Below are 24,980 nucleotides of genomic sequence, written 5' to 3' on the forward strand. Positions count from 1 at the left end.
TTCCTATTCTTGATATAATTGTATTTCTTTTTTATAAAATTATGGTGTTTTCTTAGCAATTTTTTTTATGTATATTATATTTAGAAAAACAAAAACTATGTATTTATATATAAATTAAAAAAATAATAATAATACTTTTCAGATTTATTTATTTATTTATTTATCGACAGTGACTCGTCTTTCTTCTCCTCCATCCCCTCACCTGCTTTTTACAAGCTTTTAAAGGCGAAGGCGGCGTGTAAAAATACAAGACCTTCATTTTCTTCGATGGCATCCCTTCTCCTCCTTCCATTTTCACTTCTTCTTCTTCTTCTTCTTCTTCTTCTTCTTCTTCTTCTTCCTTCTCTTAACTAATCAATAATAGAACCAGCCATGCCATCCCAATCATCCTCTCTCACCTTCTTCATTTCCTCTCCCTTCCGCTCCCTGTCCCTGCAATCCCATCATCACAACCTCTCCGTTCCTCATCTTCCTCCCGCTTCTAAATTATGTTGTACCGACAAGGTGATTTTCACTTCTCTTTTATATTACTTCCTCTGCTTGTTAATTAGCTTTTTCCTTTCAATTAAATTTGATTCTGCGGTGATATAAGATGGCGATATGTTTTTGTAGTACCAGCTTTTACTTAAGAAGGTTTTTTTTTTTTCCTTTTTCTTTCGTGTTGTTCTTTGATAATGTATAGTCTGGTATATACTGATTATTATTCCATTTTTTTGTCTTCTCTGTTTCTTTCTTCCTCTCTCTTTTGGTGTAGTTGAATGTATCAAATGTTCGCATAGGCGTGTCCAGGTTGCGACCTAGTGCTCTCCTGGTTAAGGCTTTTGATGGGGTAACTTTCTCTTTTGAATTTTGAATTTGAGCGATTTTGATGATGAGTCTCTCTCCATGGACACGTATGTAGCTCTGTTCTGTCAGAATTTTGATTTTAGATTTTATTTTTGGTAGTGTTATTGATATTTTTCACCATTTAAGCGCACGCGTTTGAGGTGCATCCAGATTAGAAAATAACACTAATGCATGAGTTCAAAGAACTTTGTAGTATCATAAGATACATTCATGAAGTTACAGCTGCAAACTCATTATTTTATATTCATCTATGTATTGCTGTTGCATTTATGGGAGTTCCTGCCTTTGGTTCTCTAGGATGTGTCTGATTTTTCTTCATTCGATAACTGGGGTAGTGATGGGGCGGCTGGATTTATTATTTCGTCAAGTGATGGTGAAGATGGTGATCCAGATTATGTTCTGAATCCAGTTAGTGATGTTGATCTGCCATCAGTGCATACATCAAGTAATGATGCTCTAACAATGGGTGCTCATAGGTTTGGAATGATAGGAAGAGGGCACAAAACACACAGGCAAGTCTTTTCAAATTCACAATTTTAGCTAAACTTGTTCGTGCCCAGAACTTATCAATATTTCACCATTTTTAAGAAATGAGGAAAATCATCCTTCCTTTGTTAAATGTCTATGTTGACACATCCGTTTAGATAAAATTGCCATGTCCAGTGGGGTTCTTTGTTGTGATGTCTGGTTTACTGAATTATTGCATGGAGAAACTTGTTGAAATCTTGGTTGAAAACAGGACCATTATTTCTAAGAGAAAAGATTGTTTGAGTGACTGCTTCTCTGTTTTGGCTGATTAAAGTGCCTAAAGTAGAGGGTCGTCATTCATACAGCTTTTGAAATCTGATGTAGCAAACATAGATCATGAAATTTCTCGCTCGCTTTCTCGCTCCCTCCTATCTCTGGGATTTGTTCATATTCGGAAGTAAGGCATAACTTGCCTATATGGAAGAGTGTCCTACTGCAGGTTCATTTGAAAAATGCTTTGTTTAAATGAGATATGGGAACCCAAAAAAAAAAAAAGAAAGATAAAGGAAAGAAATAAGAGAGTAGGTAAGAAATGGGAGAGACATATAGGGAATTTGATGGAAAAGGGGAAGAAACATGACAAAGAAACTAATAAATCTAATAATAGATAGAGACGGTATCCATATTCCTAATTCAGTAATCCTAATAGCGAGGTGTTTAGTCTTGTAGGAGAAGCATAAGTGCCAAATACTTGGAGTATAAGTACTTTTGATTAGTTGTTGTTATGGCAGAGAGAGTATTTAGTTAATAATTAAAAAATTTCTGTTGACATTTATAATTAAAATAAATAGTATTTTTCATTTAAAATATGAAACTAAAACTAAAATGAGCTGATATTATAAGTTCATCTATTTTCTTCTTTATCTGGAGAAATTCTTTTTTTGTACTAAAAGACATACATTTATTTTGAAGTTTATGTCTTGATTCTTCTTCGTGCTATCTTGACATGTTACATTGTATTATTCCACACATACTCATAGCCATGATGTCATGACTTCAACTATTAGTGGTACATTCTTGTAATTTATTTTTCGTACTCTCTTTTGTTCCCTCTTCCATAAAACCTATGTAACATGAGGAGGTTGAACCATTTGGAAAGCATCAGGTACTTGAAGGCAATAGTATAATGATTAATTGTCAACGTAAAAGAGAATGTAATTATTTCAAAAAATAAATAAAAAATGAAAAAGAATTTAATTTTTGAACAGTGATACCAATACTTTAGGTATTATAGAACATCTTTAACAGTACAAATTTACAAAACATCACAGCCACTCGATAGAAGCAAAAAAATATGCAGAAGTAATAACTTTTCTTCTCAAGGCAACTGTCTTTCACACCCAGGCATGAACTTTTTATTTTCAGGTTTTTTCAAAATTAGATTGTTAATGGCTGGCGTCTTATTGTATTCAACTGGCCAAGTAAAGTGTGATATTAAGTTTCAAGCTGTACCTTTCTTGCCTGTGTTATTTTGGTCATAGTTGTTAGACACAGGCCCAAGTTCCTTCTGTCTCGATGATAATAGTCGAAATCTGTTTATGAAATTACCATTTTGTGCATTAATAAGATTTCTGTAGATTGCACCAAACAGGGCTGTTATTATAACTATCCCCACAATGTCATGTACTGCAATGAATTTTGTCGAGACAGTTAACTATTGGATTTTAATTGTATTCACCTGGGCTTATGGGATTTTGGAGTTATTCCACAAAAGGTTTGATGTAAAGCTTAAATCTATATCTTGCTTACTTTTGAATAGTTTTGAAACATTTTCTCATAATTAAGAAATTACAGTTCTGTATTGTAATGCTAGACATTTTCATCAGCAATTTTCAGTCTCCATGGATAGATTGGTGTTTTTGGCTAAGGTGCATAGGTGTTTTAGGGGGATCTCTATGTAACTATGTCCATCTGACAAAGGGAGTGTTGCCATTGCTATATTGATGATTATTTTACTTTTTCTTCCCCTTCTATTGTCCTTTTGGTTTCTTCCTGTTGTCTTTATTTGGAGTATATCTCGTCCTCCTACCTTGGTGGTGCTTTCTTTCTAATATAGTTTCTTCTTTCATTAACATAAAAAGAAAGTACAGTTGTTTTTTGATTAAATTTAATTATGCGCATCAAGGTGTGCTGTTATCAGCTATCCAAGGAAACATTTCTCTCAGTGCTGTAAGTTTGAAGATGTACTTAAATATAGTCAAATATAAAAGAGTTGTTTCGTAAATCTTTTTGCCGCCCATCCTGCCAAAGATATTCAACTCTAGTGCTATTACATCTAAATCACTATAGTCCCGGAATAAGGGAGTAGATTTTCCATGATGGTGATGATCAGATTTAATATTGCTTACACATTTACTACTGTTTTGACATTCGGATCCCATATTTGCAGGATCAGACATGGACTGTTTATCACTTTGGGACTGATAGCCTTCCTGACAGTGCTACTTTTATTTGTGGACTGTTGTGCATGGAAGATTGTTAGACTACCCTTGGCTCCATTTTACTTGACCCGTCCCTTTTTCATATCAGCAGCGTTGGTCTCATTTGCAGGTTATATTTGCGTCCCACTGCTCAGAAGTCTGAAGTTTCATCAAATTCTTAGGAAAGAGGGACCAGCTTTGCACTCCAGTAAAAGCACAACCCCAGTAATGGGTGGATTATTTTTCATACCAATTGGTGTAGCTGTTGCAACTATCATAGCTGGTTTTTCTTCTACTGAAGTTTGTGCAGCAGCAGCCTCAACCCTTGCATTTGCTGCAATAGGACTTCTTGATGACATCTTGACCATCATAAAGAAACATAATAGTGGTTTATCTGCATGGTTAAAGTTGTTTTTGGAGGTAAATTTTTTTCCACTGCTTGCTTCCTTCTCTTATTTCACATTTTAAATGCTACTTGTCTCTATTAACAACAAATAATTTCTAGTTGTTATTCATTGCAGGTAGCTGTTGGTTCCGGCTTCTCATTTTGGGTGGAGGCTTCAACTATATCATCACCTTATGGCATGTATAGCTTCTTCTAACTAATCTGATCAACATTTATCTGATGGTAACTCACATATCTATTCTTGTTACAAATGCCAGTATGTATTAAATTTACTACAGGAAGACAAGGTTATACTATTCTTTCAAAGATTAACACCTAATGCTTGCATGTATATTCAGGTTGTTACATTGTAAATAATAAGCCAGTTTGAGGACCTTCATAAATATGTGCTCCTCCATCCTAAATAAAAATGCAAGGGAAAGTTTGTATAACAAACATAAGGGAAAAGGACATGTTAATTAGGTTTCTCATATTCAATATATACAATTTAGTTTTAACAATTTCAATATTTGTAGTTTAATTCTTAGTCAGATAATATAATACCTTTAGTTTGAACAAATGAACAGTTTGGATTTTTAAAAAATTTGACATGTGGAAAACTTATATTTAGACTATCCAAAGTCTAAAAAGAAGTCGACAATTTTTTTAGTTTTAGTACACATACTTCCCTGAGTTTCTAAGTCTGGATTTTTTTAAAAAAAAATTGTATTTAAAGGTTTACTGTTTAGTTTAGTTTTAATTTTTAAAATTTTTTTAAATTTTGATCTTTTAATCATGGAAAACATAATCTAAACCATTAATGTTGTTTAAAATCGGGACTGTCCACATATTTAAATTAGTGGTGTTATATTACCTGACTAATGGTTAAATTATGATTATTAAAATTATAAAAATAAATTACATCTGCTGAATCTGAAAATCTCCAACCCACAAGTTATGAAACTGTAATTTATCTGAAAAATAAATAAAAAAGGAAAGGGAAATGAGTATTACATGAAAGAAAATTAATCAAAAAATTGAGAACTAGGTTACAGGGGAAATACAAAGGAATATACAAAAGAGAAGCTTCTACAACCAGTGGTATTATCGTCAGAATAGATTCCTTCTGTAACAAATAGCTCAGTTTAAGTGTTACATGTTTGCTTTTTGTTGGTTCTTCAGTTTCTTTCCTCTCAGCTTTTGGAGTTTCCTGCACCTTTTACCTTCGTGAGGCTTAATTGTTCTGCAAAGTCTCTCTTTTTTGTCTGTTGATCTCAATTATTTTTCTTTTTGACAATTAGCTTATGGAAGACATTATTTTACCTATTGCTTAATATCAGCTATCCACCTTATTTAAATGGAATTTATGTTCTTTCTAATGAACACTAACATCCTTTAAGCTTATGATATCTAGTTTGATTTGTCAGGTCATGCACCAGAGGGACAGTTCTATGACGTTCCTATATGAGTATAAATAAATAATAGCTTTGCGTGGATTGGTTCTTTCATTCCTCTCATCTAATTTCATATTTTGTGGCAGGAAAATGTTGGTTCCTTTACCTGCTCCACTTGGCCTGGTGTATTTGGGAAAATTGTATTTATTGTTGACTTCATTTTCCTTTGTTTCAATGGGAAATGGAGTCAACTTGACAGATGGTCTTGATGGGCTGGCTGGAGGGACTGTCGCATTGGCTTTTCTTGGAATGTCAATTGCAGTACTCCCTATTTGTTCAGGTTAGTTTTACTCTTGATAGGGCTTTTCATCTCTAACCTAAAACATAGATAGCATTGATCCTTGCTTTGGTTTGAATTTGTATTGGCTATGAGCTATACCGAATGAGGGATTTATTTAAAAAAAAAATAGCATTGATCCTTGCTTTGTTTCAATTTGTATTGGCTATGAACTATACTGAATGAGGGATTTATTTAAAAAAAAAATTAGTGTTGATCCTTGCTTTGTTTCAATTTGTATTAGTTATGAGCTATATTGAATGAGGGATTTATTTTTAAAAAAATAGCATTGATCCTTTCTTTGTTTCAATTTGTATTGGCTATGAGCTATACTGAAAGAGGGATTTATTTAAAATGCCTAAAAGTTTGTGATGCTTCATGTGTTTGGTTGGGGAATAAGGAAATACATTTCACACATTTCATACATAATCACATCTCTTCTTATAAGAGATGTTCCTCCTTTTTATGTTTGATTTTATCTTTTATTTTTCTCTTAGTTCATGAAGCATCATTCATTATTTCTGTAATGTCCCTAGCTCAAAAGCCACTATCCAACAATTTCCGGACCTAAACCACTAACCTTCAAAAATTCGAGCTCCAGTTATTGGTTCCATATAACTTGAACTTTTATATCGAGTTCAACTGTTACATATCTTTCCATTGTGAGATTGGAGCATCAAATTTAAGTCCTTTTGTTGCAAAGGAATCTTAAATCTTCCAATTCTTTCGGACTTTTAGCTAATATATTGTGGGGTATGGGAGAAGATCTTAATATGCTTAGCGGACATGTTTCATGTTTCAAAGATTGACTTGCAAGCTCAATATCTGAAATTGGCATGTGAATTTCCCTGTGTCATGAATGCACCAGGACAGTTCACGAATTTTCATGGTATATTTTTCTAAAGGATATGCTTGCTGTTTTGTTGCAGAAATTTAATTTTCAGACATGCTTTTATGAATATATTGTGCTATATATGATGTCAACTTTACTTTCATGCAGTCTTCTGCATCACTAACTAGTTTGAGATATTCCAAAACCAGAGCTTGCTATATTTGGAGCATCAATGGCAGGAGCTTGCATTGGTTTTCTGTTGTTCAACCGTTATAGGGCATCTGTATTTATGGGTGATACGGGATCCTTGGCTCTGGGTGGGGCACTGGCTGCAATGGCTGCTTGCACTGGAATGTTTCTTCCATTGTTCATTTCATCTGGTATCTTTGTCATGGAAGCCTCATCGGTTATTATGCAGGTACTTTTTTGTTGAGGCTTAATCTCTTTATGCAGATTGCTGATAATTTGTCAGACTTGTTCTTGTCATCACATAAGAATTGCACATTTCAAATCAGTTCGTTTAGGCAGCTTCTGAAATTTTACAACTTGGATCTCTTAGTGTTGCACTTCTTTCTATAATGTCTATTCACCACCATAGTGGGAAAGGAAAGTGGACAGTTAATAATGTCTCTTATGGTCATTCACTATTTCCTATCCCGTCACCTGTTCTTTGCAACAGGCTTCTGCAGTTTTTAGTACTTTCTTTATTCTTCTGTTGTCAGTTGTTTTCTTATGATATATATGTGGTAGTTATTCTGAAGAAAAAAAGCAGATCTACCCTCACCATGAAACTGGAGTTTAGCAGCAAGAAATGGCAGTTAAATGCAAGTATTAGCAGAAAGACTCAAGGCTATTTTTGGTATAGGAAAATATTTTTTACTTTTTATTTTCTATACGTTATTAAATAAATACCTGTTAGTATGGGACTTATGGTATTTAAGTGTGAACAAAATGTAGTTTTCTGGACAATTTTTAAAACATACTTTTATTATTTTCAAACTCATGCCACATATTTACATTTTATTTTCTAAATATTATTTTTCGTTTTAAAATTCCGATATTTGTGTCTATAAACATACGGGGAAGATTACAGTTTTAGCAAAAGAGCTATTAATTTTTAGATCTAGTAGTTGGGAGGGTTTTTTCAGGTATCACCTCCAATGGGCACACAGCCCTTGTGGCTAGTCTCTGTGTTTATTTATTTATTTATTTTTTCGTTTTATGTAAAATCATGAGTTTTTTAAGGCTATTATTTTATGGATATTTATGGTTTATTCTCAATCCTTTTAATTTAGTTGACTTGAAAGTCCTCTTGTTGGTATTTAGAAGTCCAAATATGTGCATTTGCCATCTAAAATACTAATAGTTTTATATGAAACAACTAAAAGATCAAATTACAGGGTGCAAAATAATCCACAAAATTTGAATTACAATAAGACAAAATTACATGGATAAAACTGTATTTTGCCCAAACATTTGCGTAGAAATAAAATTTAGAACTGTTTTAGATATCAAACCTGGCATAAACTACTAATTTTCAAAGGTTGTAACTGGACTTGACTACGCGAGTGTCCTCAGTTGTGAGTTGGCCTGTGTATTTTTATTTTCATGTTACTTCTGTAATGAAGAAACAAATTGGTGATTGTTTCATAGGTGTGGTTGTATCATAACTGACAGGGTTTGGGATTTCAGGTTTTGTATTACAAAGCAACAAAGCACTTCTGGGGAACTGGGCGACGCCTGTTTAGAATGGCACCATTTCATCACCACCTGGAATTGTGCGGGGTGAAAGAACCAGTCATTGTTGCAGGTGCATATGTTGTTTCATGTATATTGGCTTTATGTGCTGGCTACGTAGGTCTTATATCAGCTTAACTCCGTGAAGGTTCTATCGGCCGACTCTCACTGTTCATTTATGGATTTGCTGAAATTTTGTTACCTACTTTCAGCCGTCCTTTCCTCTTGTTACAAAATTGTGTTCATTCTTTAGAACCATCAAGGAGGGGTAGTGCAGTTTTCATTTAGACGTAAGATCCTGCCATTCCCGATGGAAATTGCCTACGCGGAGAGCAGTTAACAAGTGGGAATCAGTAGCATTATATTTGATTTTAAGGTAGGGTTGGTGTTCTCTATTTGGAAAATTTATGGTGGCTCACATCTCAGTGGCTCTTATTAAAATAGAGTATTTTCGGTATCTGCTATTAGATATAGCAACATATGTAGTTTAAGAAATTGATTGATTCAATGAACTAGTTAAAGGTTCTGCTGCTCTTTTAATGATTCTCTACAGATCTGGTTCTTTTAGGGATGATTTCGCTATTTTTTTTTTTTGGTTTTCTTAGATAAATTTTGCACTCGTAGTTCTTGAAAGGTGATGAGAATTACAGAGATTATTAGGTACAATTACATCTCTTACTAAGATTAGTTAGGCAGATTAGTCTAGAACGAAAGAAATAAAAACTGAAGAGGAAAAAGTTTTGTGGTAATTAGTTGAAATTGAGGTGCTTGACTGTTCATAGTGAGAGATTGCATGTACCCAAGATTGGATTTCTTTTCCTTTTACTTTTAGACCCTTTTTTATTTTTATTTTTTAAAATATTTGTACGTGTGTGTATATATATTTTAGTTTATTATTATTATTATATATATATATATATTAAATTTATTTAACTGAAATAGACTAGACTCTTGATACTTAAATCTCATAGATGGAGGACCAATTCGGACGTACCGAACTTGTTCGGTTTTTAAGATTTAGACAGCCAAAATGAGTATGATTTGAACGGCTAGGATTTGTTAAAATAGATCTCTAAGGGTTGAGATGTAAGCGTATCTAGGAATGGTATTATATAGGAGGAAGTAGGTGTGGCAGTTAGACTGAATTTTACTGTTTTCTGGAAACAATAACTAACCCCAAATTCCAACATCCATGCACCTTTTCTCACACCCTCTCCTGCTCCTTTTTCCTTTCCAACTATATACATATATACATATATATGTATACGCACTTATATACACAAGGGTCATGCTGGCCCCACTACAATAATGGAAAGGGTGAAAAATGAGTAAATGAATATTTCTTTAAACAATATTTATAAAAACCAATATATATATTTGAAAAAAAAAAATATATAGATTTTCCCACCTTTATAAATAACATCAAAACTCTTGTCTTGCTCGTCATCCTCCTCCATTACCAGCTGGATTCATACCCCACTCCAGTCATCCCTTCTGCAACACCCCCATTCCAATTTAACAACTTCTTCTTCTTCTTCTTCTTCTCTCTTAACAACTTCTTCTTTCTTGTTTCTTTTTTCTGTCTCCATTATCAATCTCTTTTTCTTTTCTGTTCTTCAGCAGAGATTGACCAGAAAAGAAGAGTCCACTCTCCTCTGCCACTGAATCTAAAACCAATCTTTTCCCTTTCTTGCCTATTTGTTTATTTATTATCAATTCATCATCCTTACAACAAAAAATGGAAACCATCTCCTCTATTCTCTACTCCATATCTCCATACCTGTTCACTGCATTGCTCTTCCTCTTCTTGATTGAGCAGATCTCTTACCTGCGCAAGAAACGCCACGCGCCCGGTCCAATCCTTGTTTTCCCCTTCTTGGGCAACGCCCTCTCTTTGGTTCGAGACCCCACTACCTTCTGGTTCAAGGAAGCCGCGACCGCCGCCACCACTGGTTACTGCGCCAACTACATTGCCGGTAAGTTCACCGTCTTCCTCCGCAACACTGAACTCTCCCATCTCGTCTTCGCCAATGTCCGACCCGATGGTTTTCACCTTGTGGGTCATCCTTTTGGGAAGAAACTATTTGGCGAGCACAACCTGATCTACATGTTTGGTCAGGATCACAAGGATATCCGCCGTCGGATTGCTCCGAATTTCACTCCTAAAGCACTCTCCACCTACACCCACCTGCAGCAAATCATCATCCTCCGCCACCTCAAGAACTGGGAATCCGTTTCCTCACAGTCTCCTTCTCAGCCCATCCCCCTCCGTCTCCTCGTTCGCGACCTCAATCTCGAAACTTCCCAGACTGTCTTCGTCGGTCCCTATTTGACCAAGGAAGCCAGAGACCGGTTTCGGGTCGATTACAATCTTTTCAACGTCGGCAGCATGAAGCTTCCCATTGACTTCCCGGGCTTTGCTTTCGGAAATGCGCGTCGCGCCGTTACCAGACTGGTCAAGACTCTTGCCGTCTGCGCAGGGGCAAGCAAGGCCCGGATGGCCGCCGGCGAGGAAGCCACTTGCCTCGTTGACTTTTGGATGCAGGGTACTGTCGAAGAAATCGCCAATGCTAAAGCCGCCGGCGAATCCCCGCCATCGAACTCCGGCGATGAGGAAACCGGTGGATTTCTGTTCGACTTCCTCTTTGCGGCGCAGGACGCATCGACGTCGTCGCTGCTGTGGGCAGTGGCGTTACTTGACTCGCACCCGGAGGTGCTCAAACGGGTGCGCGAGGACGCGGGGAGAGTCTGGTCGCCGGAGTCGGACGAGCTGATTACAACGGACCAGCTGAGGGAGATGACATACACGCAGGCGGTGGCTCGTGAAGTTTTGAGATACCGACCGCCGGCTACTCTGGTGCCACACATTGCAATGGAGGATTTCCCGCTGACGGAATCCTACACGATTCCGAAAGGAGCAGTTGTCTTCCCTTCCGTCTACGAGTCATCGTTTCAAGGGTTCTCCGACCCGGACCGATTTGACCCGGACCGCTTCTTTGGGGACCGACGGGAAGACCAATTGTACAAGAAAAATTTCTTGACTTTCGGAGCCGGGTCCCACCAGTGCGTGGGCCAACGTTATGCGTTAAATCATCTGGTGCTCTTCATCGCGATGTTCTGCACTCTGCTTGATTTCAAGCGCCACCGAACGGACGGCTGCGATGAGATCATGTACTGCCCCACAATATGCCCAAAGGACGGGTGTAGTGTATTTCTGTCTAAGCGGCGCGCACGGTATCCAAACCTCTCTTCGAAATGAAGAAAAATTTACAGTCTGTGTTTTACTGCTCCTTTTTTTTTTTTTTTTACCACATTTGTCTGGGAGATGGGACTGGTCAAAACACCCAATAAAAAACGTGATTGTTGATGTCGGGTGTGTTTTTTTTTGGGGTTAATGATTGTTCTTTTTAAGTTAAATTTTTTATTTATTTTTTAAATTAAAAGTGTGAATGTGTACAGGGTGGATACAAAATTAATTAAAATAATAATAATAATAATAATAATAATTGATTGGAATTTGGACGGATGCTTTCGTCAATTAATAAAAATTTGTAATTTTTTTAAAAATATTTTTATATTTTTTTTTCTTAAACATATTTTATATCTTGAATTAGTATTAATTAACATGTATTTTAATATACATAGATATATATATAGAGAGAGAGAGAGAGATGCAATTTCGTTGATTACAAGTAATTTTAGCAATCTTTATTATAAAGGTAATACTTTTTATTTTTAATAGTAATTTTTAATTAAATTATTTTTTTAAAAAAAAATATGATGTAAACTACGTTAATTTTATTTTAATTTAGTACTTAATTAAAAAAAAAAGGAATAGACTTACGTTTAGTGTATTTTTTTTTTATTTGTGTTAGAAAATTAGAATTAATCTTAATACGAAAATAATACTACAAGAGTTTCGGATAATTTTCACACTTCAAAATTTAAGTATACTTGTAGTTTAACTCAACGTGAGAGAGAGAATGATAATATATTTTTGTTTAATGTTATCTGCTTTATTAAAAAAAATAAACATAAATAATTTTTTTTCTTTATATATTCAGCAAGAGTCATACTATTTTATAAGAAGGGTTTTTATTTTATAAATTTATGAATATTCGTGTCTATTTACAATAGATGTTGTGAACGTTTCTAATTTTATACAATAATTTGTAAAAAGTTATAAAGCTTTATGGATTTAAATTTAATATTACAGAAAACATGATCAATAAGAAAAGTAACATTTATCCCTTGTTGGTTTGGTTTCATGTTGTAGAAGTGGCAAAAAAAAAAAAGTAAAGATGGATACATTATTAAAGGAGAAATAATCCAAGTGGAAAAATGTTTATTCCTTTTATAAACTTAAATTTAAGAAAATGTTACAAAAATTTCTGTGTTAGATTTAGTTTTTTCTACCTAACATGATTTCACATTGTAATTATACGAAAACATAATTATTAAGTTAAAATTGATAGTAAAAGTAAAAAATTATTTCAATATATTTTTTTTCAAAAAAAAAAAATATAGATCATTATAAGAATAAAAAAAATTCTGATTGAAGCTTTATGCGAATTGTTGTTCGATGATATATATTTAAGTATAGAAATAAATAGAAAAGATTTTTTAAAATGAGTACTGTAAGCATTTTGCTTATTATATGAAAAAAAGAGAATAATTCTCACGTATTACGTATTGATGACGATTTTGTTTTTTCTATGTATATTTGTTATATATTATTCGGATTTTAAGGGAATTGTTGGTTTTCGTTGGCATTTATGGGCATGATGAAGAAAAAAGTTGTGAGGAAGGGCAAGGAATATGTGCATTTGAGTTTTAATGTTGGTAATAGATGATCGTTAACAAAATAAGTCAGAATATCACAAGCTGTTTTGGCCACCTTTTTGTGTTGCACTTGTATATTGCTTTTTATACAATTGAAGTTTTAATTAAACTCGTGTTGTATTATCCGTTTTATGTGAAAAGTTGATTATTGTCATTTGTATCCTATTTAATACACTCGTTGTTGAAGAGTCAAACGAAACATGGCTCTCGGCTTTTATTTTAAAAGAGACACTTTGATGCTTGAATTGATAAAAGAGAAAAAGAATGATAAGTTATTGAGAGTACGAAATAACACGATGAACTCGTAGATTGACTACCTTTATATAGCATGATATAATAATGTTTGTAGTTATTTTTTTTCCATACGTATGCATTAGACCCACTAATCTACTTTCTATATATTATAGTTTTTCAATGTAAGAAAAGAGACTCATTTAATTTTAGGAATAAAAATTAGCCATTATCACCAACCCCATAAAACTCAATTAAACTATTCAACTCCTTAATCTTCTAATGGAAGTTCTAAATTTTAAAGCAAACTCGTATGATTTTTCCACACACACATTAAAATTAATAGAGACGAAAAAAACGAAACTCCGATCAATTATCACTCTTTGAAAAATTAGTAATGATAATAATAAATAATGACTTAGGCATGCAATGTTATGTCGCTAATTATGATGCATAATTTAATACACTTTTTTCATAATTTGTGAAATTAATTTTTTAATATTAAAATAAAAATGTAAGTGTTCAATTAAAATTTTGTTATTTAAATAAAATTAGAAGAGTTTAAAATATTTTTTTATTTAAATTAATAATTTAATTAAACTGTCGAAACCAATTTAATAGAATAATTAGTGACTAATTAAATATAATTAATTACGAAAATCTAGAGGAATGTTTTAATCATAACCCCCCTCCCCTACTCTCTCTTCCTCTGTTCCGGTACGTTCCCTCTCTCTCTCTCTCTCTTTCCCTCTTTTACCAGGACAGAGGAGAGTAAATCCGCAGAACACGACCTTGTTTGCGTCGCCCTGATCAACCAGAATCTCAAGACCAGCGGAGAAAATGATCGAAGAAGAGAAAAACAGTTTCACCGCCGGCAATCCGCCGAGCCACTACGGCACGTTCCAAGGCGTCCTCAACTCCTATCCTCCTCTTCCTCCTTCTACGCAGCCCCTGCTCCAGCCGGTTGTCGGTTTCCCGCAGCCAGTTGCCCCTCCCGGGCCCTCCATCTCCGATCCCCACTTCCCTGTCCACTCCTACCAAAACGTTTCAAGTACACCTCTTTATATGTGATCATGAATTTGTTATAAAACTTTCGAATTTTGTGAATTTTCATTGGCTTATGACAACCTTGCAGGTCCTCATGGTTGTTCGTTGTATCATTCGAATGGCTATCAAGCCGCTCCTGGTATGAATTTTGCATTTTTTGAATTTAGTTATTACGTGTTTACTTTCAATACAATGGTAAATTGGATAATTAGGTTTGTCATTTCTAGCTAATCTTGAACTAGGATTTTCTATTATATAGGATCTGTTTCTCGGAATAAAATAGCATTTTTGACATTATTGTTTCATGTTGTGTTGTTTAAGCTTACGTTGTTTATGAGGGAAGACCCATCAGAGAACATCGTCTTCCTTGCTGTGGTATGGGGATGGGATGGCTTTTGTAAGTTCAATTCTTCATTCTTAGGCTCATTTCTTTTTTTGTCTCAGAATAAACTTCCATGTCAACATAACCATGTGGATGCATCCACTCGCCATGTGCATTACTGTTGTTTCTACTCAAATCAAGTGATGCTTTGATATCACTTATTGCCCACATAATATAGCTAGCTTTCTGGATTAGGCTTAATGATTGTTTCTCCTCTCTGCTTATCTGTATTTGCCTGGAAAGAAGACATATTGGTTTTCTGTTCTAACTTATTTTATACATGCTAATTAATTCCAAATTGAATTTGAAGTGAATCAATGGTTGTGTTTAATTGCATTATCAATATTTGGATGAAATGATTATTAAGACTAACTTATGGCCTCTTATATGTCACTAATATATAAAGATTCATATTGTAGAATCCAACAAATTATCTGAAATAACTAATATCTCTTTTATGTTTGTGTGGCTATCTGATCTGGCATAAATTGAAGTTGATTTATCTTCTTAAGAATTTTGGAGATTAAAAACCGTGCTTAAAAATTTTTAAGCATCACATTTAAATGTTTGATTCGGTTGCACCATACATCAAAGGTATTTATAGTACTTCCTTGGTAATCTTTCCCAAATATGTTTGAACTAAGGAATATTGATACTAACAAAAGTAGTTAAATACTAAATCATTTTCCGTTCAGTTGTCCTGTAAGTTAAATTTAGCATTGCCAGACTGTGCTTCTTTAATTTACACTTCTTGAAGAAGTTTAGGCAAGTAGACTGAAATGAGTACATAATGTACATAATGTGAGTGTGCTTAATAATCCTGATGGTAAAAATGCTAAAAGAGCAGGCAATGACCAATTATTTTTCTGATATCACTCAATTAACAAATAATTATTTGATTAGACCACTGAATTATACACAAAAGTAAAAGCAATGAAAGAGAAAATCCTTGAGAAAAAAAAGAAAGAAAGGAGAGCGTGAGAGATTGAGGAGATGGAGAGTGAAAAATAGTTTAGCGAACAATTTTGTGAAAATCATGTGCTTCATTGCATATAAAGCAGTTTGTGTCTTTTGTAAATTTAATCAGCCATTAACTAACTGCTGATTTACAAACCTGAGCTTATATGTCATTTGCATTGTTTGGCTAAATAGGCGCAAAAGTAGATTCTCTTGTGATAGTTCATGAATATTACTAATTTGAGATTTTAAGAAACTTAAAAAAAAAAATCTATGGTGCTAAGATAAGTTCTTTGATTTTATCAACTGCCTGTGAGTAACGGTTACTGTTCGGCTTTTCTTTTAGGTTTCTCATTGGCTTCTTCTTCGGTGGGATTCCCTGGTATATAGGAACTTTTATTCTACTTTGTGTTCATGTGGATTACAGAGAGAAACCTGGATATGTTGCTTGTGCAATAGCAGTAAGTTTTTTCTATTCCCCAATTTTTCTGTTTCATTTTATTACTTAGCATGAGTGAGAAAACTAGCTTGCTTAAGGTTGGGATCTAATGACACTATGTTAACTTGATAATTGATTCAGCTAATAGTTCTGGTCAACATCTTATTTCCTTCTCAAAATCATTTCCATATCTTGATACAAAATATTTTATCCATGATTATGTTAACTTGTAATGAAGAATGCTTAGTGGAATTAGATATTGAATCACTTGCATTGTCTTTAACCTATATTCTAGGTGAGGAAAAGCTCAAGGAAACTTCAATGGTAGGTTTCATTAGCAAAAAGGAATTCATAAAAGCAAACATTTAAATATAAGAGAAAGAATTATTTGAAAGAAAAAGGGAATTAGAGAATGTGGGAGGATTTGATATTCTCTGAAAGGAAATAAATAGAAGAATAAAGGATAGAAACCAGCCATACTTAGTAAAGGATAGTCACCCCCCTCACCCCCCACTACATCCTTGAATGAAGCACTAATCATAATATCTTTCTGTTGTGCTATGACCAAAATATGAGAATGTTCATCTTTAAGGGTTCCGTCTTCCAACCATGGGTGCTGCCAATTTGACACTAATTTGGACTGTGTTGATAGAGTTAGTTATTCTCTTAGAGAAGGTAATTTGGATGATGTTGATAGGTTTTGTTAGTCTCTTGTGAAATTGATATTTTGATAATTTCATCTTAGTAGCTAATTTGACACTATTTTTTTATAAGGGGCACTTCAGTGAGATCCTTAGTGAAATGGACTTTATTTAGGTTAGTGGACTCATTAGGAAACGAAGTGAAGGTAAGTTTTGTTCTAAGACTTACTCTCAGAGTGTATCCTAAGACTTATGTTAAGGGAGAAGGTGGAGCTAATCTTGTGCTCAAGAGATTAGCCTCTATCATTCAGTATGTTAATCCTAAGGATGAGAGAAGTAGATCAACTTACTAGTTCGAAAGTTAATGATTTGAGCAATTCCTTAGAGAGGAAGAAGATTAAGGAGGTTGTCTACAGGGTTTGCCTAGATATTTTCTTGCTTCAGAAGACAAAATAGTTTTAATTTTGATGCGTAGCTAGTGCATAGTGCTTGGATTCTAGGTTCAAGGGTTGGTCTCCCTATCCCTCTTGTGGGGCTTCTGGGTTTTTCTTGTGATTTAGGACTTTAAAGTGGCCTCTTTTACTGATTATGTCGATGGGTTTTTTGTCTTGGGGTTGTATAATTGCTTTTGGGGTACTGAAGGTTATTTTAATGCTGGTAGGATTGCTATGAGAAGTTGGGGGGAGAATTGGGTGAGAATGATTCTGAGGGGTTTCAATGACTTTATTCAGGATTATGAACTTAGGGCCCTTTCTTCCTAATGCCCAATTTACTTGCTTGGTGAATAGAATTAGAGTTGTCGCCTCTCATATTGGTTATTATCAAGTCTTTAGTAGATGGGAAAATTCTTTCACTCAATCGCTCAAAAATAGTTGGGAAGATTCTTTCTCTGATTTGGTTCAAGAGGTTCTTCACCACCTAGTTTCAAATCATTTCCCTATTCTTTTGGAGTCTAATCGCCTAAGGTGGGTCCTATACCTTTTCATTTGGAATATGTGGCTAACTTATACTAATTTTGTTGAGACATCAAGGATGACTTGGTGTTTTGAGAGTGCTTTTGAGGGTTGGGAGGGTTTTACATTTGTGAAGAAGTTCCAATTTCTGAAAGGTAAGTTGAAAGTTTGGGAGAAGAAGGTCTTTGGTGACACTAGAACTAGGAAAATGATATTCTTGAAGAGATTTTTCATCCTTGATATGATGACATTAGATATGATACGAATGATAATCAACTTGTTAAATTGTCCTCTGTTAAATGATTTTGAGGATATTTTTGTTAAAGAAGACATCAGTTGGAGGCAAAAGTAAAAAATGAATGGATTACAGAAAGTTTTATCATGAAGTGGTTATTGGGACAAAGAGGAAAAGTTTTATCAAGGAATTAGAACTTGGGGGCGCTACAATAGAGAGAGATCAAGAGGTGATTAGTTGTTTGATTATTGATTTCTATGACAAGCTTTATAAGCATGAGGTTATGAATCAATCTTTTATCTAGGGCCTAGATTGGTGTTTGATCTACTGGGAGCATGATGGTTAGATTGAGAAACCTTTTGATGATGTTAGAGGGAGTTGTCTAGGATTCTTGGTTTGGATAGGTGCTGCGCTTAATGGCACATTTACCTTTTCCAAAAGTTGTTGGTATGTCGTTAAGGTAATCTGAGTAAGGTTTTGGAGGAATTTTACCTTAAATGGCAAGATCAACACTTTTATGAACTCCACTTTTATTATGCTGGTCCCTAAAAAGAATCATCCCACAAAGGCATGTGATCTTCACCTTATCAAACTGGTTATAAGTACTTATAAAATCATTAGCGAAGTGCTTTGTTTGAGGTTGAATGAGGTGCATGATATTATGATTTCTATTCACCAGAGTGTTTTTATTGGAGATAGGCAGTTTCTTAATACCTCTAATCGCCAATAAGGTGACGGAGGAAGGTTGCAGATCGAGAAATAAGATTCTTTTTCCAATTGGACTTTGAGGAAGCTTATGATTGGATGAATTGGATTTTTTAGCTAATGTATTTTCTTAGGTAATGTATTAGAGAGGAAATGATTTGGTCTAAGATGGCAGATTTCGAAATATGGTTGTCTCTCTTCCATGGCCTTTTTGGTTTTGTTTAAACGGAAAACCTAGAGAGTGATTTAGGGACAGGTGTATTGGACAAAGGGACTCCTTTATGCTTTCCCTTTTTCATGATTGTAATTGATGTTTGAGTCAATATGTTATCTAAAAGTAGGGAGGAAGGTGTGTTTGAGGGTCTTAGGATTGTTCATAACAGGGTCGAAGTTTCCCATCTCTAATTTGTGGACTATATGGTAGTTTCAGCTCCAATGATCATATGAAGTTCTATAATGTGCTCACTGTTCTACATATTCCAGAGGGCATCTCAGGCTTGCAAATTAGCCCTAGTAAAAGTGGTTTTGCAAGCCTTAATGTTGACGAGTAGAATGTTAGAGGACTGACTCTTTGACCATGGTAAGTCTCCAAGAGTCTTGATTACTAGAAGGGTTCTCTGTTCCCTTGGCAGTAGGGTTGCTCTTATTTTAGGTAAGATTGGACAAAGGAATATGGAGAGAAATAGGCTGAACAAGATATGTTAGAGATAACAACAAAGAAATTTTTAGTTCATCGTCATCTAGTCTCTTTGTGATAGCTATTAACCTTAACTTTCACATAAACATTGGAAAATGGAACTTTGTTGTTTCCAAGCTCATGTATGCTCATTATTCGGTAAATTATAATGGGGGAAAAAAGAATAAATGGTGCATAGATATTAAGTATGTTTCACTCTTTCAGATTCTAGGCACAGCATTGTTAATGATAAGTCATGGTCGCCAACTTGTCGTACAGCTCAATTCCTCCAATATTTTGGGATTGCTCTCTCTATATTGACTATGATCTGGTTCTGGTCTTGACATATTTATACACAAAAAGGCACATGCATGCATGTGGGTGAGAATGAGTGTATATATCATCCAATTTATTGAGCACTGGAAAAACTTCTTCTCCCATTTTTCTAAGTAAGTTGCTTGTTATTGTTGTCTTCTTTAATTAATTTATTTATGATAGTTACCAACCATTCTATTTGTGACTGCAAATCTGACTGTGCATTCTGTATGTATATCTATATTAAGAGGTTGATTGCGTTGTTTCTTTGCCAAAAAGTTGATTGTGTTGTCATCGGTGTGTAAGTACCACCTAATTAATAAAATATATAAATTTTTACTCAATATGGTAATTACTGCTAATTACTACTACATCTTAATAAATTTACCTCTCATTTTGATTAATTTATACGTGACTCATCATGCGTTCTGATCTTGAGCTGACTCTTCTTTTATTATATGAAACATGAAACACTGGTACTCTCTGTAAGTTAATTGTTCTTAAAGAAACTTGTTGTTTGCAGTCTGTTATTGCGATGTTTGCCGTTACTTTCGGCTTAACCAAGGGAGGCCATATCTGGCAAGCTTAACATGCATTTGATTATTTTGCTGCATTGGCTTCTAAACTGGATTTCTACTATAAAACAAGAATAGGAAAGCAAGCAAGCAAGCAAGCAAATCATATGTAAATATCTGTTGTGCTGAGGCTTTATCCATACTCTTCCCGTTTCACTTTCAATTTGCTTCCTGTAAAAGGGGAAGAAGTATATTATTTGAATTGTGTAAGACTGCAAATTGTGTTCGTATTGCTCTTTTTGTCAACTATATTATGTGAAAGAAGCAATTCATTTTAAAGTTGTACAAAATTTATGTTTAATTAGGTTTAGAGTATGTTTCTTTTTTAATAATTTTATGCCAATATGATGATATATATATATATATATATATAGATATGAGTAATTTTGCTTCTAGTTTGTGCTTAGTTCTTCAAGCTTAATGCTTGTGGGATTTATATTAAAAATGCATAATCAACTATCATAAACTCACAACATTTGATATCAAGTCATTTATTTTCTATTAAAAGGTGTTGTATCATTTAAGTTATATATATATATATTTATGCATAAATAAAAATTATGATCTATTATATAATATTTTTATATGACCAAGAATATATTTAGTAGTAATAATCCATAAATTTTATTGGTACTCTTATGGACACATAAGTATGACTTCACCAAAATGGTTAAGTTGATTTAAGTCATCAAATATGGAATCATGGATTCGAATCCCGTTATTGATACAATTTTATTTTATTTTTCAATCTTATTCGACGTGTCTGACTTGACATTCTTTGAAAAAAAATATTTTAAAATCGTGCGGCTATTTATGTGGCGTTGACTTATTAAAAAAAATATTTATTAAGAAGTTATTCTAAATAATTTCGATGATATATGGATTGTTTAGAACTAAAAAAATTATATAAATTTAAATAGAAAGTTATACGAGTCTATTACTTATTTAAATCAAATAAAAATCACGTATAATAAACAAATTTTCACTAAAAATATAAAATATATATATCATATTTGAACTTTTTGTAAAGAATTTATTAGGTAAATGATGTATGAGAAAAAGAAAAAAAAAAAAGATGATTAAGAGTTTATATGATTTTGTTCCATTTGTATTTGTTGTGATAGACAACAAATTTATCATATAAAACGGATATATCATAAGAATGTGGTTCAACGAGATGCATCGTGTAAAACTTTATGTTTCGTATTTTCAATATTAAATATTACTACTTTGATTTGTTCTTAAAGAAGAAATCATCGAGAAATACAGATAGGTTCGCAATGGTCTGGTTACAACACTCAATTTAGTGATGACAATAATTTAATTTATTAGTGAGTTGGTGAAACTGTAGCGATTAAAAATGAATTATATTTATGTAAATTATGACATATCTACTTATTTAAATAAAAAAAATATCATATAACAATTAGCTGTCCGTAATTAAAATAGTTGTACCGAATAACCCATTCAACATGATTTGGTTATTCATAAAAAAAATATACACAAATTTGAAGATTTTGAGAAGGTTTGATTGTGCAAAAAAAACCCTTACTTCATGGTTTTCACATATATATATATATGTATATATATATAACTTAGTTAAATTACAACAAAAATCATGTGAATATATTTGACCCTAAAATTATCAGTTATTATTTATGTTAAATTAAATACTATATGAAGGACTAGATTGCAAAATTTTCTAAAAAAAAGAAAAACTTAATTTAGGGTATAATTTGAAAATCAAAAGAAAAATCAGGGACCAAATATGCAATTAAACTAGGGTTTTTTTTTTCCTCCAAACATTCAACCACACGGACGGTGGGCTTGGGCCCATCAGCTAACCAACTTAATGCCCGCGCAGCCCGACCCGGCCCATAACACCATATTTAAGACTGAAAAAACCCTAATCGAATGATAGAGAGGAGGCTGCGAACATCTGCTTGTTCCTCGAAGAAGAAGAAAATGGTGGCCTACAGGGTAAGTTCGTTGTTACTTGCAGATGCACCCGTTATACTACTGTTCTCGATTTCTTCGTTACGTGGTTAATGCATCGTTCTCGTTTTTGTTATTTCGTTTATCATCAGCATGCTTGTTATTTTCGCTCAGACATTACTGTAGTATGTTTGGCTGCTGAGAAATAGAATAGATGACGACTGGTTTTCGTTGGGTTAAACCTTGATGCTGAATTCGGCATAGGAGTTAATATTTCGTTTGTGTGTGGCTATGCAGTTTCACCAATACCAGGTTGTCGGGAGAGCTCTTCCATCAGAAACTGATGAGCACCCCAAGATTTACCGCATGAAGCTTTGGGCGACGAACGAGGTTCGTGCTAAGTCCAAGTTCTGGTGAGTCACTTCGGTCGTTTTGACATTTTAGCTTAGCGATATATTGTTTGATTGTTGTGGAGTTTGATACTGAGGATGTGATTGTGTTTGCTTATTTGCTTAAGGTATTTTCTGAGGAAGCTGAAGAAGGTGAAGAAGAGCAATGGACAAATGCTTGCTATCAATGAGGTAATTTTCATGTCTGATTTCTGTGTACTACCTAACTCTTATAATATTCTTTGAAAGGGGTATAGAAGATCAAAAACAGACTAATATTGTACTCACCTGATATATTTTAAGAGGAAATTTTTGTTTTTTCAATTTACTTGTCTAGTTCGTACCTCTGAAATACGAGCTTTGAACTTGAATCATATGGGCGAAATCATTGAAGTTTCTTATAAGCCTTATTGTTCCTTCCAATAGGTCTAGTCTTGGTTGAGTCTTTCTTGTATTCCTTAACCTTATTGACTGAATTGGCATTTACATATTTTTAATTTATAAATTTAATAACAATCTTTTAGATAATCCCCTAGTCTGTCTATTCTTTCTGCAAGAAGGTGATTTTAATGATTATAGCATGTGACAACTTTTCCATACGGACAGTTGATATCTACTGGTGGTTATAGTGGTGGTAATTCTTGTTGATTCATTAGTTCATATGTTAGGCCATCTTTTTGCTTAGGAGAGGAGGCTTTCTTCCTGTATACTGTTTTTGGTTGATGATGACAACCCCAAAGGCTTGTTTCTCAGAATATTTGCAGTAGGTGCCTAAGAGCTTTTGCCTTTGCCTGGGTTGAGAGCTTGTGCTGCTTCACCTTCCTTGGATGTCTAACACCTATGTACTCTTTAAGTTCTGGAAGCTTATGCTCTGCCCAAAGTTATATATATACGAGGAAATTTTAATGATTTCTGTATTTTTACAGAGAAGTTTTTCTACATTTTCAGTTAGTCAGTTGATGTTATGAATAGTGGCAAGCCTTGTTTATGTATCCTTGTAGTTGGGTCTATGCGGTGCCATCTTTATCATAAGAATGGAAAACTTGATTCTTCATGCCTTTGATATATTGTCAATGATGACAACTCCAACGGCTTGTTTCTCAAAACATTTGTGGTGGCCGCCTAAGAGCTTTCGCCTTTGCCTGGCTTGAGAGCTAATGCTGTTTTGGTTTTTTCTTGGAAGTGTGAGATCTTTGTACTGGACTCTCCTGAAGTGCAGTAACTTCTGGGGTTTATATTTTCAATTTAAGTGCAGATTTAATACTTATCTTCAGTCTATCGGAAAACAAGTACTCCATTTCTGCTCTATATTGTGTGGGACAGGTCACCGAGATGCATGATTATTTGATGTTGTGTTCCATTATATGCATTTATCTTTGGTCTATGAGCTTAACTTGTAAAGTTTTGTGGAGAAGTGGTTATCATGTGGTTGCATCTGACCTACAACCATTTGGAATCACTTGCAGATTTTTGAGAAGAACCCAACCAAGATCAACAACTATGGTATTTGGTTGCGTTACCAGAGCCGAACAGGTTATCATAATATGTACAAGGAATACCGAGACACCACCCTGAATGGAGCTGTGGAGCAGATGTACACTGAGATGGCATCTCGCCACAGGGTAAGGTTCCCTTGCATTCAAATTATCAAGACTGCCACCATCCCGGCAAAGCTATGCAAGAGGGAGAGCACAAAACAGTTCCACAATTCCAAAATCAAGTTCCCCTTGGTGTTTAAGAAAGTTAGACCTCCATCTAGAAAGTTGAAGACCACATACAAGGCATCAAGGCCCAACTTATTTATGTAACTCCTACGCGGATGAAGAGATGCATTGAGGTGAAACTTGATCTGTTTCTGAACTTTGGTCTGGTAGAAACTATTGTGGAAGTTTTTGTTTCTTGGGTTTATCTGAGAATCTTAGATTATCAGAGATTGAACTTGATTGATCTATATGTTTTTTTTTTTTTTTTTCAGAATTCTTCTTTTTCAAGAACTGCTATGATTCAATTTCCTTCTGGTCAAGTAATTAGAATTGAATATCAGATTTCTATTTTAATCCCTGCTTATTTATCTTACAGAACTGCATATATGATATGGTTGATGACGGTTGTCGTCTAGCTCACAGACGATTGAGATATATTTCCTACTATGCCTTAAACAAATAGGTGTGCAAGTCTA

The 24,980-nt window shown here is 34.2% G+C and overlaps 4 protein-coding genes across 6 annotated transcripts; all 4 read left to right on the plus strand.

The window, feature by feature from the left end:
• Positions 1-193: 193 nt before the first annotated feature.
• TRANS11 (translocase 11) lies at positions 194-9,025 on the plus strand. Of its 3 annotated transcripts, none has more exons than XM_088210977.1 (8): positions 194-504; positions 755-829; positions 1,144-1,358; positions 3,764-4,214; positions 4,316-4,380; positions 5,720-5,913; positions 6,952-7,160; positions 8,435-9,025. In XM_088210977.1, exons 1-8 carry the CDS (start codon positions 373-375, stop codon positions 8,615-8,617), a joined length of 1,524 nt encoding a protein of 507 aa, XP_088067103.1. In that variant the 5' UTR covers positions 194-372; the 3' UTR covers positions 8,618-9,025. The 3 variants fall into 3 exon arrangements, with proteins under 3 accessions (XP_088067103.1, XP_088067105.1, XP_088067104.1); XM_088210979.1 differs by having other exon boundaries at positions 480-504; positions 1,182-1,358; XM_088210978.1 differs by lacking the exons at positions 194-504; positions 755-829 and adding an exon at positions 871-893 and having other exon boundaries at positions 1,182-1,358.
• Positions 9,026-9,170: 145 nt separating this feature from the next.
• On the plus strand, positions 9,171-11,846 carry LOC110807637 (cytochrome P450 710A1-like). Its single transcript, XM_022032810.2, has one exon. It carries the CDS (start codon positions 10,218-10,220, stop codon positions 11,736-11,738), a length of 1,521 nt encoding a protein of 506 aa, XP_021888502.1. The 5' UTR covers positions 9,171-10,217; the 3' UTR covers positions 11,739-11,846.
• Positions 11,847-14,256: 2,410 nt separating this feature from the next.
• On the plus strand, positions 14,257-20,700 carry LOC110807588 (large ribosomal subunit protein eL20z-like). The gene is made up of 5 exons (XM_022032757.2): positions 14,257-14,603; positions 14,688-14,738; positions 14,921-14,996; positions 16,285-16,399; positions 20,426-20,700. Exons 1-5 carry the CDS (start codon positions 14,393-14,395, stop codon positions 20,489-20,491), a joined length of 519 nt encoding a protein of 172 aa, XP_021888449.1. The 5' UTR covers positions 14,257-14,392; the 3' UTR covers positions 20,492-20,700.
• A 1,648-nt stretch (positions 20,701-22,348) lies between these two features.
• On the plus strand, positions 22,349-24,858 carry LOC110807587 (large ribosomal subunit protein eL20-like). The gene is made up of 4 exons (XM_022032756.2): positions 22,349-22,457; positions 22,710-22,825; positions 22,930-22,993; positions 24,268-24,858. The coding sequence occupies exons 1-4, from the start codon at positions 22,392-22,394 to the stop codon at positions 24,607-24,609; spliced, it is 588 nt and encodes a 195-aa protein (XP_021888448.1). The 5' UTR covers positions 22,349-22,391; the 3' UTR covers positions 24,610-24,858.
• Positions 24,859-24,980: the final 122 nt, after the last annotated feature.

The sequence above is a fragment of the Carica papaya genome, chromosome 9 (genome assembly GCF_054855325.1).
Source record: "Carica papaya isolate Zhongbai chromosome 9, ASM5485532v1, whole genome shotgun sequence".
In the NCBI taxonomy this organism is placed as follows: Eukaryota; Viridiplantae; Streptophyta; class Magnoliopsida; order Brassicales; family Caricaceae; genus Carica; species Carica papaya.

Excerpts from the sequence above, each read along its gene's own strand:
- TRANS11 (XM_088210977.1), top strand. The coding sequence starts at position 373 with ATGCCATCCCAATCATCCTCTCTCACCTTCTTCATTTCCTCTCCCTTC. Across the intron at positions 4,215-4,315 it reads GGTTAAAGTTGTTTTTGGAG|GTAGCTGTTGGTTCCGGCTT; the intron begins GTAAATTTTTTT and ends TATTCATTGCAG. Across the intron at positions 5,914-6,951 it reads AGTACTCCCTATTTGTTCAG|AGCTTGCTATATTTGGAGCA; the intron begins GTTAGTTTTACT and ends TTCCAAAACCAG.
- LOC110807637 (XM_022032810.2), top strand. The coding sequence starts at position 10,218 with ATGGAAACCATCTCCTCTATTCTCTACTCCATATCTCCATACCTGTTC.
- LOC110807588 (XM_022032757.2), top strand. The coding sequence starts at position 14,393 with ATGATCGAAGAAGAGAAAAACAGTTTCACCGCCGGCAATCCGCCGAGC. Across the intron at positions 14,604-14,687 it reads CTCCTACCAAAACGTTTCAA|GTCCTCATGGTTGTTCGTTG; the intron begins GTACACCTCTTT and ends ACAACCTTGCAG. Across the intron at positions 16,400-20,425 it reads ATGTTGCTTGTGCAATAGCA|TCTGTTATTGCGATGTTTGC; the intron begins GTAAGTTTTTTC and ends TGTTGTTTGCAG.
- LOC110807587 (XM_022032756.2), top strand. The coding sequence starts at position 22,392 with ATGATAGAGAGGAGGCTGCGAACATCTGCTTGTTCCTCGAAGAAGAAG. Across the intron at positions 22,458-22,709 it reads AGAAAATGGTGGCCTACAGG|TTTCACCAATACCAGGTTGT; the intron begins GTAAGTTCGTTG and ends GTGGCTATGCAG. Across the intron at positions 22,826-22,929 it reads CGTGCTAAGTCCAAGTTCTG|GTATTTTCTGAGGAAGCTGA; the intron begins GTGAGTCACTTC and ends TATTTGCTTAAG.